The 15,639-nt window shown below is 42.9% G+C and overlaps 1 protein-coding gene across 5 annotated transcripts in view; it reads left to right on the top strand.

The window, feature by feature from the left end:
- Positions 1-15,639, top strand: part of cadm4 (cell adhesion molecule 4) — a 148,442-nt gene that overhangs the window by 99,225 nt on the left and 33,578 nt on the right. Inside the window, exon 1 of one of the 5 annotated variants that reach the window (XM_077211575.1) lies at positions 9,838-11,368. The exons of 3 other annotated variants lie outside the window; for them this stretch is intronic. In XM_077211575.1, the coding sequence (XP_077067690.1) occupies positions 11,287-11,368 (82 nt within the window). In that variant the 5' untranslated portion in view covers positions 9,838-11,286. Of the gene's footprint in view, positions 1-9,837; positions 11,369-15,639 lie in introns of those variants that run through there. One more of the 5 variants, XM_077211560.1, reaches the window with a different exon arrangement.

Raw genomic sequence — 15,639 nt, 5'->3', positions numbered from 1 at the left:
GAGATGACCACAATCTAGATGCAAAACGTCTCGGGTTATAACTATAACCCTTGTTCCCTGAGAAGGGAACTAGATACTGCGTCGAGAATCGACACTTTGGGGACGCTCCCTTAGCGTGCGCCTCTGAAGTAAGAATGAAACTAATCCAATCCTGATTGGTGTTGCGTCGTGATGTAACATGTGACGGCATAACCGGATGCATAAAAGTGACGCTGACACACACACACATCAGCTCCGCGATGAAGCAAGACGCTCTAAGGCCTCGAGGGGCGTGGCTTAGTGGGCATTCGTTCCCCAAAGTGTCGATTCTCGACGCAGTGTTGAGTTCCCTCGAAAGGGAACGTCTCGGGTTATGACTATAACCCTTGTTCCCTGAGAAGGGAACGAGACACTGCTTCGAGAATCGACACTTTGGGGAATGAATGCCCACTAAGCCACGCACCGAAAACAGGCCTGCCCCGGAGTGAAACTGATTCAGGCACTCAGCTAGGACGAGAGCACGTGTGCGCCAAGCGTACTAGGGAGGTGCAGACTATAGAACCTAACAAAAGTGTGTGGGGTAGCCCAACCGGCTGCCTCACAGATCTCCTTGATGGGAACTCCCGAAAGGAGGGCCCTAGAGGACGCCATGCCTCTAGTAGAATGAGCCCTAACGGCCAAAGGTGAAGGGAAATTCCGCACCTTGTAGGCCTACTTATGGTTTGTATAGCCGGGAGCCCCTAATAGGTGATCCAAAACACACTACAGTAGGTCCGACCTCCTCCAAGAAGAGGACCTCTCAAGGTAATACTCGGAACTCTGACTGGCAGAGCAAGGAACCTCTCCTTTTCTGCCGACACATGAGGTGGAGGATGAAATACTTGCAGGACCATGGACCTAGCCATGATAAATTGCACTTAAGGCACATAGCTGGGTCTCGGATGCAGGATGGCCTTAACTCCGCCGGGGGCACACCCCAAGCAAACTGGCGATAATGCCAGGGCTTGAGATCTCCCAGTCTCTTTAAAGAAATAGCTAAGAGAAAGGCTATCTTGAATGTGAGGTCCTAGGCGAAGCCGACTGGAGGTATTCGAAGGGAGCCAGGGATAGCCCTTCGAGAACCACCGCCAGGTCCCAGGAAGGAACCCTGGACCTGACTGTCGGTCTCATCCTCCAATACCATGGAGAAATAGTATGACCAGTTGGTGCCTCCCTAAAGGCCCAACATTTAGTGGTGCATGGAACGCCGCAATGGCAGCCACGTACACCCTACGTGTGGAAGGGGAGAGATTCGCAGAGAAACAATCTTGAGGAAACTCCAGAACTGAAGCCATTGGGCAGTTAACTGGGTCTAACTCAAGTTCACTACACCAAGTAGAAAAATATTTCACTTGAGGCCATATCATCTCCTAGTAGACGGAGCCCTAGAGATAAGTATGGTTTCGACCACCCCAGATGATAGACCAGCATCTAGGTACTGAGCCCCCTCAGAGGCCAGACTCACAATTTCCACAGCTCTGGATGAGGATGGAATATAGTGCCCTCCGCCTGAGACAACAGACCCCTCCTCAGAGGAATCTGCCATGGCGGAGCTATCAGGGGTGAAATTAAGTCTGAAAACCATACTCGGGCTGGCCAAAACAGAGCTATCAGAAGAAGACTGATGCCCTCCTGACGGACCCTCTCCAGGACCCCCGGGAGCAGAGCGATCGGGGGGAAAAGCGTACAGGCGAAGCCTCGGCCAGGCCTGTACCATGGCATCCAACCCCAGCGGGGCTGGATGAGTGAGGGAGAACCAAAGTGGACAGTGGGATGGACGTCCCTCGAGACGCAAACAGATCCACTTCCACTGGTCCAAACCTCTGCCATATGAACTCCACCACCTCTGGATGGAGTCTCCATTCCCCGGGCCTCAGCCCCTGCCACGACAGGATGTCCGCTCCCTGATTCAGATCCCCCGGGACATATATTGCTCTTATAGATAATATTTTCCCTTGGGGCCATAAAATGATCTGATGCGCCAATCTGGATAGAGGGCGTGATCTGAGTGTCCTTTGTCGGTTTAGATAAGCTACCACTGAGACGTGGTAACCTTTGCTGTCTGTGAGGAAGCTCCTCAGAGCCCTGAACACAGCCAACATCTCTAGGCAATTTATATGCCAAGAATGATGATGGTCCTGCCACAGACCCCTGGCAAAGCGGCCGTCCGAGACAGCACCCCAGCCAGCGAGGGAAGTGTCTGTCGAAACAGTTTCCCGTCGACATGACGCCCCTACCACTAGCCCTTGGGACAAGAACCAAGGTTTCTTCCATATTAATAGGGAACGAAGGCATCTGCGCGTAACCTTTATTATATGGAACGGATTCCCCTTGGGGAAAAAACCCTTGGCTTTGAGCCACCACTGAAGGGGCCTCATGTGAAACAGGCCCAAAGGAATTATGTTGGATGCCGCTGTTATGAGGCCCAGCAGTCATTGAAATTGCTTTACAGTGATGGCCTGGCCTAGCCTTATCCCGGACACCATGGCCAGGATGGATTCGATACGAGCGGGAGACATACGTGCCCGCATCGTAACCGAATTCTATACCACGCCAAGAAGAGTAGTCTTCTGAGCTGGGTCCAACACATTTTTCTTAGTGTTGAGCCTCAACCCCCGGTTTTGAATGTGGCCAAGGACGACATCTCGATGCCGAACTGCCATTTCTCGAGACTGGGCCAATATGAGCCAGTCGCCGATGTAATTCAGTATACGGATGCAACTGAAGCCTCAGTGGAGCCAGAGCCGCATCCATACACTTTGTGAACGTGCGGGGAGAGAGTGCTAGGCCAAACGGAAGAACCCGATATTGGTATGCTTCGCCCCCGAAAGCAACCTCAGGAACCTCCTGTGACATGGAAGGATGGAGACATGAAATAAGAGTCTTTTAGATCTTTTAGATCCTCAGAGGTCCTACAATTAGGACCTCTTTGCCTGAAGGACGGCCCTCAGGTCACCCTTCTGGCTGGAGGACTTCGGTTGAGAGTGCTTCCTCTGTTTCCCAAACTCCCGCAGGAGGGCCTCTAGAGGCAACGCTCTCTTTTTTTTTTTTTTGCTTCCTGAAACCTGTCAACGACTGTAGTGACAGCGTTGGAAAACAGGCCAGAAGGAGATAGCGGAGCGGCCAACAGGAAATATTTGCCTCACTTAGATCTTTAAGAAGATCGGCCTGGTACGCCTGCAAAACCGTCCTAGAGTGCAGGCACGCACCAGCCTGACCTTTTCTTTTCTAAATATTTTACCAAAGGAACCAGGCTCTCGAGCCTGGCTTCGGGTATTAATCGGGATTCGTTCTCGACCCCCTGAAGCGAGTTTCCGGAAGGGCTGGACCGAAAAAGATTCTCGATTGGCGAACGCGAATGCTGCCTGGCCGCAAAAATGTGGGGCGGACAGTGCAGCCTGCGTTCGCTGGAAACCGATGTGTCCTGAAACGTTTTTAACGGCGGAAGAGCAACATCGATTTCCTGCACCATATAAGCCCAGCCAACCAGTGCAGAGGTGTCCCTGCACGGTTTGTTGGGCAGCGCCGGGGCTTAAAGTGAAGATGCCGGATCAGGAGAAAGATAGCACGCTAAAGCTTCCTCCATCTGCGGCAACTTGCCATAACCCGACTCTCTCGCACCCACCACATTCGAATAAACATATAATGAATGTGGTGAGATACCTAAAGAATGGGTTTTTTCCCAGGATCTACACATATATATTTATATTTTTATAAAGATCTGGGAAAAACAGTAAGCCCCGGCTCTGAGGTTGTGAACGGTGCTGCAGGAATCTCTCGTCTAGTTCATTTTGACGGGGATCATCCTGCTTATTTTGTGGCCAGCTCATATATTTTATATATATAAATATATTTATTTATATATTTATTTAGTCTGGCCACCGCACGCATCACAACCTCCACGAGCTCTACATAAGCAGAAACATAAGCCGGCGAGTGTGACTCATGTTGCTCGTTCCCGATGCTGAGCACATCTACTTCCTTATAAACAGATAGCTCGAGCACTGGGCACTCGTCACGGGCAGAAGAAGCAGCATCGCGGGCTTCTGCGTCGTGAACGAGTGTCATAGAATCTGCGGATGATGAGAGAAAAGGTGCCTCAGCAGTCTCGTTCTCATCCGCGAGATCCTTCTGCGATCTCCACGATCTAAGCCGTCGCGCCGCCTCAATGGACGCGGGACCCGAACCGCGGGGATCGTGAGCCTGGCCATCATCAGGAAATAATATAGCCAAGCGGGAGCGCAGCACTCTAATAGGAAGTGCTTCACAGTGTGCACAGGCAGCCCTCTCGAGAGCTGACAGTGCGTGCTGCGCCCCTAAACAATACACACACACACAGCTGATGCGTGTCCCCACCCGTGGCATATATATTATCTTGGGCAGGGGTGCACACACTTAGTGTATTGTTCACTCGCCATAATACAGAGCTTTGCACAGACAAACAACACCAAATAAGACAGACAGTTTCACAGAGAGCGCTTGCTGAAGAGCTAAAGCTGATGTGTGTGTGTGTCAGCGTCACTTTTATGCATCCGGTTATGCCGTCACATGTTACATCACGACGCAACACCAATCAGGATTGGATTAGTTTCATTCTTACTTCAGAGGCGCACGCTAAGGGAGTGTCCCCAAAGTGTCGATTCTCGACGCAGTGTTGAGTTCCCTCGATTTATTTATTTGCCTTCTTATTTATTTTCTTTTGTTCATTTGCTGATTTCCAGTTGCTTATTTATGTATGGATTTATTTATCTATTTAAAAATACTGTAAAAAGGGTTTTTGAAGGTGCCTGTCCATAACAAATGACCCTATTACTGAATGGATCTCTCATTTCAGATTCATAGTGCACATTTACAATAGCAATTACAATAGTAATTTAATTGGAATTGGAATTTAATTATGCAAGTTGAATAATGAACTCATTTTAATCACTCTAATACTCTCAAGTATGGATAGGTCTAGAATAACAACTCTTGATTAATTTTGATTACAGTTACATCCCATGATTCCTCATCCCACTCCTCTGTCTCGTTTTAACACGATCATGTGCTCCGTCTCTCGCTATTCTCTTCCAGACACCTCCGTCATCTCCATCCTCACCGCATAAATGTCAAATTAAACAGCTTCTTTTTCGTATTGCACTCTCTTTCTCACTCTGTTGCCCTCTCTCCTACTTTTCCCAGCATGCTGGCTTGTGTAAAAGGTTGTTATGTGAGTTAGGTGTTAATTGGTTGCTGAAGTCCATTAATATTCTCCTTGCGACTTTGCTCGTCAAGAGCCAAGCGGGGAAAACTGATGAGTGTGTGATTTTCCTCTAGAGAGAGAGAAAGAGAGTGCGTGAGGGAGAGAATGAGAGAATGATGGAGAGGGAGGAAGAAAGAGCAAGGTTCAAAGCCCCGCTGTAAGGTCACTGGCACAGAAGGGGGGGGGAAAGGAGAGTTATTTAGAAAGAAAGAGATAGAGCAACAGCCTAAGAAGTCGAAGAGAGAAAGAGAGTGAGATAGAGAGAGAAACACTGTGTTGATAAAGAGCCACTAAAGGGCACTATTCAGAGAGGAACAGAAAAGGAAGATTATGTTATCATATGGAAAGAAATAGTTCCTTTGTGGGCTGATAGATAACTGACAGAATGGGGACGAGACGAGAAGAAAACAGTGAGATGATCACGTTCCCGCTCTCCTGTTTCATTTGATAAAGAACATACAGCACTGCTCAATAGACTCTGATCCCGGTGAGAAATGGCACATGACGACACTCTCAGAACCTGCAAGAACACGCTTCCTGTTGACCAACTTCGAGTGTGTTTGTATCTCTGCACGTGTGTGTACTTGCCATTGTTTGGTGAGTTACTAGGTGAAAGTAACAATGCTAACTTGACCGTTCTTTGAATAGACAAATGTTATAGACCAAATCAAGTCTCTTAGACTTTGATTTGGCTTCGATGTGACAACTAATGTCAAATATCAATTGAATATGTATCAAAATGATCGAAATTCAATCAGTTTTAGTATTGTGTGGATACCGGGTTTTGATGTTGCAAAGCAGAGTAGCTTATTTTTACAGTACATTTAGTCATTTAGCAGATGTTTTTATCTGAACAAACTTACAAATGAGCAGCATCACAAGCAATTTATCATATTAATAATGTCGCTTTTCCAGTAACAAGCTGGTGGGGAATAAGTCGCGGCACAGCGTGTCAGAACAGCTATATCATATTGGTCACACTGTATCCCACATGCAGCTTTACAGCCTAGTGAGCTGAGGCAATGATCAAATGATAATCAATCCGATTCGTTTTATTGAATCATTTGGGCGGTTCATGTAAATGAATTGGTTGGAATAGAAATAAGTCACTGATTTGTGTCTCTTTGCAGCACTTTGCACATTGTACATTTTTGTATTTATTTATTATTTATTACCGTTTTTAAAGAAATTAATGTTCACCAAGGATGCATTCAATTGATCAAAAGTTTCCACAAAAATATTAAACAGCACAACTGTTTTCAACATTGATAATAAGAAATGTTTCTTGAGCACCAAATCAGCATATTAGAATGAGTTCTGAAGGATAATGTGACACTGAAGACAATTTTTTTTAAATACATTAAAATAGAAAACGGTTGCTTTAAATGGTAATATTTCACAGTATTAAAAGCAGCCATAGTGAGCGTAAGAGATTTCCTTCAAAAACATTCAAATATCTAAGACCCCAAACTTTTAAATGGTAAAATATGTATTTATTTTAAAATGCTATTCATACTATATGTGTCTGATTATAAATTTTCATTTCATTTCATTAAGTCCATAAACATCAAGTTGGATTTGATATTATGGCCAGAATGTACATTAGTAATACAATTTCTAGAAAAATATTCACACACACACATGATATTATTTGTAAGAAAATTTAATTTATTTCTGAAAATATAATAGTAGCTCTGCAGGACATCAGATTTTTTTCAGTAAAAGCTTTAGCTTCATTATAATGGATACGATTCGGAACGTTCGGTTCAGAATGGGTGTTATAGTGTTGTTGCCCTTAGTGGAGCATTTTAGCTGTTCAGTGCTGTAAACAGCCTGTGTGGAGGGTGACTGGGGTTAGTAAGTCTCTAAGTGTCTTAATAGCATCCCACAAACATCCCACGACTTTTGGCAGAACTTGGATTTCTGTTTCGTCTGTGTTTTCGTTGCGAGTCGACTGTGTGCGTGCGCCTCCAGGCTTGCGCGTGTGTTTGTATAAAGGGTGATAATTGTGCTCATAGGTTTAGAGTTCGTGTGAGGTTTTAATGAGAAGAGCTCACAGGAAGCTGTCTGATTGAGTAATGGCTGCCGGCTTGGCATAAAAGCCTGGCACTGACAAACAACAAGACTCAGAAGGAAAGAGAGAACGAAAGAGGGCCAAAGAAGTCTTCCACACACACACACACACACACACACACACACACACACACACACACACACACACACACACACACACACACACACACACACACACACACACACACACACACACACACACACACACACACACACACACACACACACACACACACACACACACACACACACACACTCTCTCTCAGGGCCATGTGCACTCGCTTCACTCTCTCTCGCTCCTACTCTACGCCCTCCTTCTCCTCCAAGAGACTTGAATTCAGCACTCCCCCACCCACACGCATTATTACGTAGCCTGAAGGACAAAACGCAAATTTAATCTGTGATAAGCAGAACATAGGATCAGTGCATCAAAAATATCCTGCACCTTTTCTGCTGATGCACCAGGATTCTTGCACCCACGGACTCCCACCTTCCCACCTGCAGCCTAAGGCTTTCCTGGACTGAACCGTTTGTGCTGGATTAAGTTTTAAGTGCTTTAATGTCTATGATATCACAAGCAGTCAGATTGTGTATGAATCATGTGTGAGTTTTAAACATTAACCTCATGCAACTGTTAACTCATGTCCCTTAAGTGCTTTGGCAACATTTGGTCTGCTATGGTGCCAATGGATGAAAAAATGATTGGGATGCAAATGAGGATAGAGGAACAGGAAGATGCACTGTGGACACAGTCTTGCGCTGCCATACAACTGTAATGAACACACACATGGCCGCATCACAGTAATAGAGTGTAATAATAAGGGTGAGAAGTTGAAATTAAATGACATCTTTGCTTCAACAAAAGTGACTTTTTTTATACAGATGGACTTTAATATATAGTAAAAAATTATATAGTCTTTACAGCAAACGCTGTCGTTCTCGCTTGGCATTGGCAAGCAGTTGCCGCACAGACACCATCTGTTTTGCCCCACTCTCGCTTCCTTAACTCTCTGATAATCTTCATTTTCATGTAACTCTTGAGTGGGCCTAACGTCTTCCGCGTTATTCTCCTGGTTATCATCTCGCTACTGTCAAAACTTAGCTATCTAGCCGGTACGTTAGAAAAACAATAAACAAAGCTGCTACAGCGGCTAGGCTACAACCGACTACAACCTAAACACGTCACTACCCAGAATGCATTTAGACGTAAATAACTATGGCGGCCTACAAGCGAACGGATTTTCGACTTTTTTTAATAAAAACAAAAACATTTGGAATGTTTTTGTATCACCATATTTTAGCTGACGCCCACGTTAATCTTATAAGGCCAACATGCCGCACTAGTCGGGATTCCCTTTAAAGCCCTGATATACTCACACTGCTGAAAGCGAAGGTTAGCTGAATATGTAAATATGTTCTGTGCACTTTCTTCTCAATAACAAAATAAACACAACAAAATTGAGAAAACAGCAAGCATTTTTTAATAAGGCATTAGAAAAACATCTGATCATAGTAATGTGGATATGTTCGCACAAGCTCTGTAATTCAGCACTCCAGTAAAGTCACATAACGTTTATATATAGAGCACTTTAAACAACAGAATGCTTAAAATCAGAGATTCATCAGAGATACAACTTAATTCTCTACCAGTGTGTTCATGTTTTCACCCGCAGATTACGTCTAATCTCAAATGACTCGTGAGGAGAAATTAACTGGAAAAGATCGATACCGGCCAATGCAAACTTTTCCGTAAAGTTCGCTTTGACAAGCTGTTTCGAACTCCCAAAATGAACTTCGTTTTGGCCTGATTTTGTTCGAAATGACGTCACATCAGTTTGTTCTTCGATTTCGTTTGAGGTATATCAGGGGCTTTATATAGTATTTCTGCGGGGCATATTTGGAGTTTCTGCACGAGAGTGCACTCTGGCTTTCAGATGGAGCAGCATTTACTTCTGGTCACAGAGCCGTGCTGCACTGACAAGCTCCGCATAAAATAATCACAGCCTTTGCCAAATGGGTTGGTAGATGAATGGAGGCATGGGTAGGTTGGTAGGTAGATAGATGGATGTGTGGGAGGATAGGTGGATAGTTGGATGATGGGTAGATAGATGTATAGGTGGATGGATATATTTTTTTATTTTGTGGACCAAGGTGGAATAACTCAGAATGCAGAACCTGAGTTGAATTTCTTTGAATGAATCTACTAAGTGACTAGTCTGTACACATTCACACAATCTTGCTTTCCTCTCCCACAGTCCCCTGTGCACAAACTGGATACTGTTCATACATGAATACAGACAGACTCACGCATTTATGCGCACATTGCATAGTATAATACAAAATGTACAGCACATCACAAAATAAGCCTCATTCATTTAGAATGGCCCCTCGTGACCGGGTGAACACTCTCTGTGTGCCAGACAGATAAAGACTGATCAGAAAGAAGCTGATGACCCAGAGAGCTTAGCAAGACAAAACAAACTGTAGAAGAGACACTGAAAGACAGTGAAGCTCACTGACTGACTGCCTGACTGTTTTGCTTTCTGAATGAGTTCTATTGTGGACTCATAGCCTCCCCTGCCCTTTACCAAAATAACGATATGTGGGATATGCATCTGCCAGTACGCACACACTCAAGTATAAAAGGGTCCTCCCAAATTTTGTCTTTGCAGTTTCAAGAGAGGTTATACAAACATCAAGCAGATAACTCAAGGAGTTTTGGACTACAAGTAGAAGATGTGAAAGCAAAGAAACTAAGTTTGAAGGAATTAAAGGACCATCCACAAAAGGACAGATCCAGAAAGGAGATGAGAGATGGATTAACTACTTAGTGGAAGTAGGAAAGTTGCGTGACGACTTTTGGGGAAAATCGAATGGAATCAGGCAGTTACCTAAGGCTCAGATCTGAAAATTGTGCTCCCACACAGAGAATATCAGCCTTGCCAATCACTGTGTGTGTTAGTGAGGATCCTGGGTGTGCTCAGTATCACGGTGTGCCTGGAACACTAGTATGAACTGCTGTTCTGGGCTTAAAGCACCTGTGCAGAGGCACATGGTACGATAACACGTAGCTCTTTGTTAAGGATCAAGCTGGACTACTGAACTACTGCTTTTCAGTGTTATAGAGCAGAACCTTTTAATATTTCAGTCTCAACTTCAATTCCATGTTGGATTGGTTATAGAGTTGCTTATAGCACACAAAACACATCGTTTGACGCCTACAACCGTTGTTGAGCACAGCACAGCCCTTTCTTAAGTCGCGCAAATGTGGTTGTTTCATTTCTTGCAGTTTAAATACTCTTTTCGAATCTGGTGAAAACAGTTGGCAGACTAGATAGCGCATTGATTTATGATTGTTTCAACGAACCAGACTGTGTTTGCTGCATCACAGTTTCTTTCTGGCACGAGGTGCATAAAATGACGAGGTGAATCTCAGCAGGCTCTGCCTCACGAACGAGAAAAGCAAACTTAGGTGTGAGGAGAAAAACTAGATTAGCGAAAGCTTTTGTGGGATCCAAATCTGTGATGTGGTTAGGCGGGTACCATTTCAGATATAAACATAACAGCCTTCTGCATAACAAGTATGATATCTAAAAAAGGACTACTCCATAAGTGTTTTGTAACATTTAAGCTTAAGTGCTAATAAGTGGCTTGACGGTAAAGTTAAGTGAGGAAATTGCCACACGATACAAGTTTCTTTTTATTCTTGAACGTGGAGATCAGATTGTTTTAATTAGCCGCCTTCGGTTGGTTATTAGCGCGTGCAATATTAGTTGCTTGAGGATTAAAACGCAGCCGCTAAAGGGATTCCGTTAACACTGCACTTAAGGAGCACTGGTGTTTAGTGTAGTATTTTTGCTGCGGTTTCAGCTGTCTGCTGTGTAGCGTGTGCTGAATTGTGCAGTCATCAGCCACAGAGGACTCATTGATCAGCTACCGAGTCTCAATACACAATGACACCAGGCCAGCGATCTCTCCTCCTCTCCTCCACTCCATCCCTCCTGCTGCGGTCACTCATTCTGCTCTCCCTCTGCCGTGAGTCGTCACATTTCTTGCTTTACTTCTCCATCGGTCTCGTTTCTCTCTGTAATTTCTCAGCACACCTTGAAATGAATCTTTCTCCCTCTGTTTGTAACCTTATGAAACTCCTTATGAAACTACTTTCATTTCTCTTCATCTTTCTCATCTCAGTCTCGGCCTCTCCCTCTCTCTTTATTTTCGACAGTCCCCATCTCCTCATACACTTCTCTCTGTCCTTCTCTCTCACTATGCCTTAGAGGAAGATAATTTATGAGAGGGAGGGAAGAGATGTGCATGTGAAGAGAAAAGAGGATATAGGGAGAGGAGAATGGAGACAGAGACAGCTGGCAGATTTATGATTGAAGGATCAGAGAGGAGTGTGGACCAAAGACAAAAAGATAGAAAATAGTGGTGTCATACATCTTTTCCCTTCTCTTTTTTAAATGGCCACTAGTGGAAGTCTTGACTCTATTGATGCCCCAGGTGAGAAAATATATTAAACATTTTTTTAATTTTTTTAAACAAATTACCAGTTGAATATTTAAATGCTCGAAACAATAGATTGTTTAGCATGCAAAGGGACCGGTTTCAAATCCCGACCTTATAAGCTCTTGAAATAAAGCAAGCAAAATTGCAGCAGGACTTGACAGCTAGTGATCAACTTGCATTTTCATTGTTTGAAAAAGATTTGACATTTCGATAATGACTCAGTTTTTGTTCCAGCAGAAAAAAAGGCATTTAAGTTTGGAGCGACGTGAGGGTGGGTAGATGATGATAGAATTTGCTGTACTTTGAATTTAAAATGCTGCAAAGTTTTAGACAAACAATTTGTTTCCTAATTATCAATTAATCAAATAATGTTTTTGGAGGTTTAATTGTAAACATGTTCATTTTTCCTGTTTTTACATTTAAATTGCCCTTAGCATCATCTAACACTCACTAAAATACCAATAGTTGAATAACACTGTTAAATGTAATCTTTATCCAATCTCAATATTGTTGTGAAGTCCAATTTGCTTGCATTTATAACAATTGTATTTATTGATTTATTTTAGACAAAATAGTATATAATTTTAAAATTGGTCATTTATTGTTAATCTTCCATAACGTTATCATCTTTTTGGTGTCACAATTTCAATCTCAAACTCTTGAAATACGTTTGACGGCCACCATTCAACCCGAAAAAAGTCATATAACCATTCCAATACCTCCGAAGCTGTTCAGTTAAGCTACAAAAATGGCATAGTTCCCCTTATTAATGCTACCTCTTTATGTAAGGCAAACATTTGACTACTTGATCGACTAGTAAAATGATTATTCGTGCAAGCCCTCATTTATATAAATATAACTTATATAAAATATAAGTTAGAGAGGAAGGCGGAATATAAAGAAGCAAAGAAGAATAGTGGGATGTGGAAAACTCAAGCAGAGAACAGGTGGTCTTGTAGAAAGATAGGAAGAGAGGAGAGTGGTAAAACAAGAGCCTGAAGTTTAGAGGGAATTGTTAATAGAACCAATAAAATGAGCAGAACACTGGGGAGGAAGGAAACAGTGGTGTAACAGTGGGGAGAACGGGACGAAATGAGCAAGAATACAGGCTCTGTAGGGACACAGAAAGGCAAGAATGAAAGAAGGAGATATGACAGTGGATTTATGGAGGATAACCTCAAATTCACTCAGGGACTTTTGCAGTTAAAGAGAACACGCATTCAAGAGAAACCTCAAGGAAAGCTGAGATTGCCCATTTTATGGTGTAATTGCTGTTTTTCCCTGAGTATTTGCTCAGCAAGGTCATTGTTGTTCCATTTCTTGGTGACTCACTAACTCAGGTCGAGATGACAGTCTGTCTATTCTTCAGACTTCCTTCTGTGTTTTCCTCTGCCTTTTAATAACATCACATCTGGGGCGATGGGCCTCATTGTCAGTGAGAGCAAAAGTCTACAGTCCATGTTGAAAGTCTAATTCAAACATAAAATAAAGATGTAAAATTAATCATGGAAAACATCTTGGAGAGCTGCTTGCTGGAAGTACCTTTGTTACATGATCATCAGGTTTAATACAAACTAGTGGAGTTCATGCAGCCCGAGTGCTGCTGTCATTGAAGCGAAAGTGGGTCATACAAATACTAAGTCATTCTGAAAGTCATTAAATTAAATTTTTCAATTCAACATTTCACTCAAACCGTTATGCTGATACTATAATTTGTAGAGGGGAAAAAAGTATTAAATTAGAAAAATGCTAAATAGAAGCAATTTCAGTGGTCTCAGGCATTTGAATCCCGCTGTATATTTATAATCTCAGCAACAAAAAGCCATTCTCTGCAACTGTGTGTGTGTGTGTGTGTGTGTGAGAGTAAGAGAGTAAGAGAGTGAGAGAGAGAGAGAGAGAGAGAGAGAGAGAGAGAGAGAGAGAGAGAGAGAGAGAGAGAGATAAAGACTGGGTCTTTAGCGTTGGCAGAATATGCTGTTATGTAATTCTCGCCAATAAAGCATTTTTTTCTTTTGCAGTTGAATGTGAGATGCTCTGGGGATGTGAGCAAGGGATGACAGGATGAGTGTGTGTATGTGAGGAATTGTGAAGGTCTGGATTTCTGCGCTGGCTGTAGGCTAACCCTCCCAGGCTAGCCTGGTGTAATTGCCCTGTAAATTTCCCAAAAACGCACCTTTGTTATGCCCGACTGTAAATGTCTCTGCCGTGCCTCAAAACAGAATGTCAGGAACCCGTGGGGGTCTACACACTGCTCTGAAAACGCAGAAATGTTCACACGCACATAAAGAAACCGAGGATATCAGGGACAGAATAAATAGATGGTTTGTTGGAGAAAGAGAGGTATGAAATGGAGTGAGGAGAGAGTGATATGACTGAAATATGGTGATGGAACAGAGGAGTGTAAAACATGAAGGTCAAAAGAAAGAGAGCGCAGCGGTTACAGCGCGAGAAAGTGATAAGGGTGGACATGAGCGAGATATCACTGATGGAACGATGGAACAGGGTATGAAAGACTAAACATCATAAACAGGAAATTAAATTTTGAATGGAAGAAAATGTTTGGAGCTTCAGGACACTTTAAAAGTAAATACTTATGAAAATAACCAAATATTTTCTTGTTTTACTTACTCTTTTTATGGTTTTCCCAAAAATGAAAATGATGTCATAATTACTCACCCTCATGTTGTTTCAAACCATTATGACTTGCCGTGCAACAATAGAAGACATTTTGAAGAATGTTGGAGTACCAAGCAACATTAGACCCCATTGACTTTTATTGTATGGCCCAAACAAAAAACAGTTCTGTCGATCAGTTAGTTGGTTAGCTCTTTAGTCTTTGTGACATGCATTTCATATTGAACAGATTAAAGAAAATGAAGGAAACAATTGTACAGTGAAGATAATCAGAGTAAATAACTACATGTAGTTCAGGCAATATGTGCATATTTACTCTGATTCTCTTCACTGTATGTACATGTATAATGAAATAAAATGACACAACCCCGTCTCTTTTTGTTAAATCAATAAATCATTATTGCGATATACGATAAGTAGCCTAAAAGGTATAAGAAGCTATTCAATAAGAAATAAAGCAAACGATTCAGTCAAAAACATATGTCAGCTCTCTATTAGGCTACAACATTAAAGTTAAATAGCCTAAACATATAAAGTTATGAAACTTCACTTTGCCCTATGCCAAAATGATTTGCCAGGGAACAAATTATAGATTAATGAGACCAAAGATCGCCCGTTAGATATACACAAGACGAATTATATCTCATGTTTTACCACTAGACTATAGACATCAGAGCCAATGGCAAATGTCAGAATGACTAGCCGAGAAAAGGTTGTTCCAGGCGGAGTTAATGAGCGCTCAAACACCAGGTGATCGCCTGGATCTCACAACTCAGATCATCAGATCACATTTTCTAATAGGCGCTATCTCTCAAAACTAAATTTTGGGACACAATAACAGTAGTAGCTATTTTTAAATTACGCTGGTTTTCTGCACTGCTATTGACGCTTGCTGGTTGGTGCAAGATGCATTCTGGGATACCTGGCTGTCTCAAGTCCGTACAAGTCACCTCTCGATGCATCCTCGATGAAAGGGGCGGATCAAGAACACATCCGGGGATTTGAACTGGACTTGTCTAGATGTGAACTTTGAATTGGAACAGTACTTGGGCAGCGATTGATGACGTTTCACATGTCCACAAGAACACAAGTACAGACAAGACCGCATAACTAATGTTGTCGTTTGAGCTTATTTTGACACCTAGTGGTGTGGATGAAGCGGA

The sequence above is a fragment of the Siphateles boraxobius genome, unplaced genomic scaffold, assembly GCF_051911475.1.
Source record: "Siphateles boraxobius isolate OS27281-9 unplaced genomic scaffold, OSU_SipBor_1 12, whole genome shotgun sequence".
Classification (NCBI taxonomy): domain Eukaryota; kingdom Metazoa; phylum Chordata; class Actinopteri; order Cypriniformes; family Leuciscidae; genus Siphateles; species Siphateles boraxobius.
The sequence above is the reverse complement of the archived record's forward strand: the minus strand, read 5'-3'. Positions and strand labels throughout refer to the sequence as shown.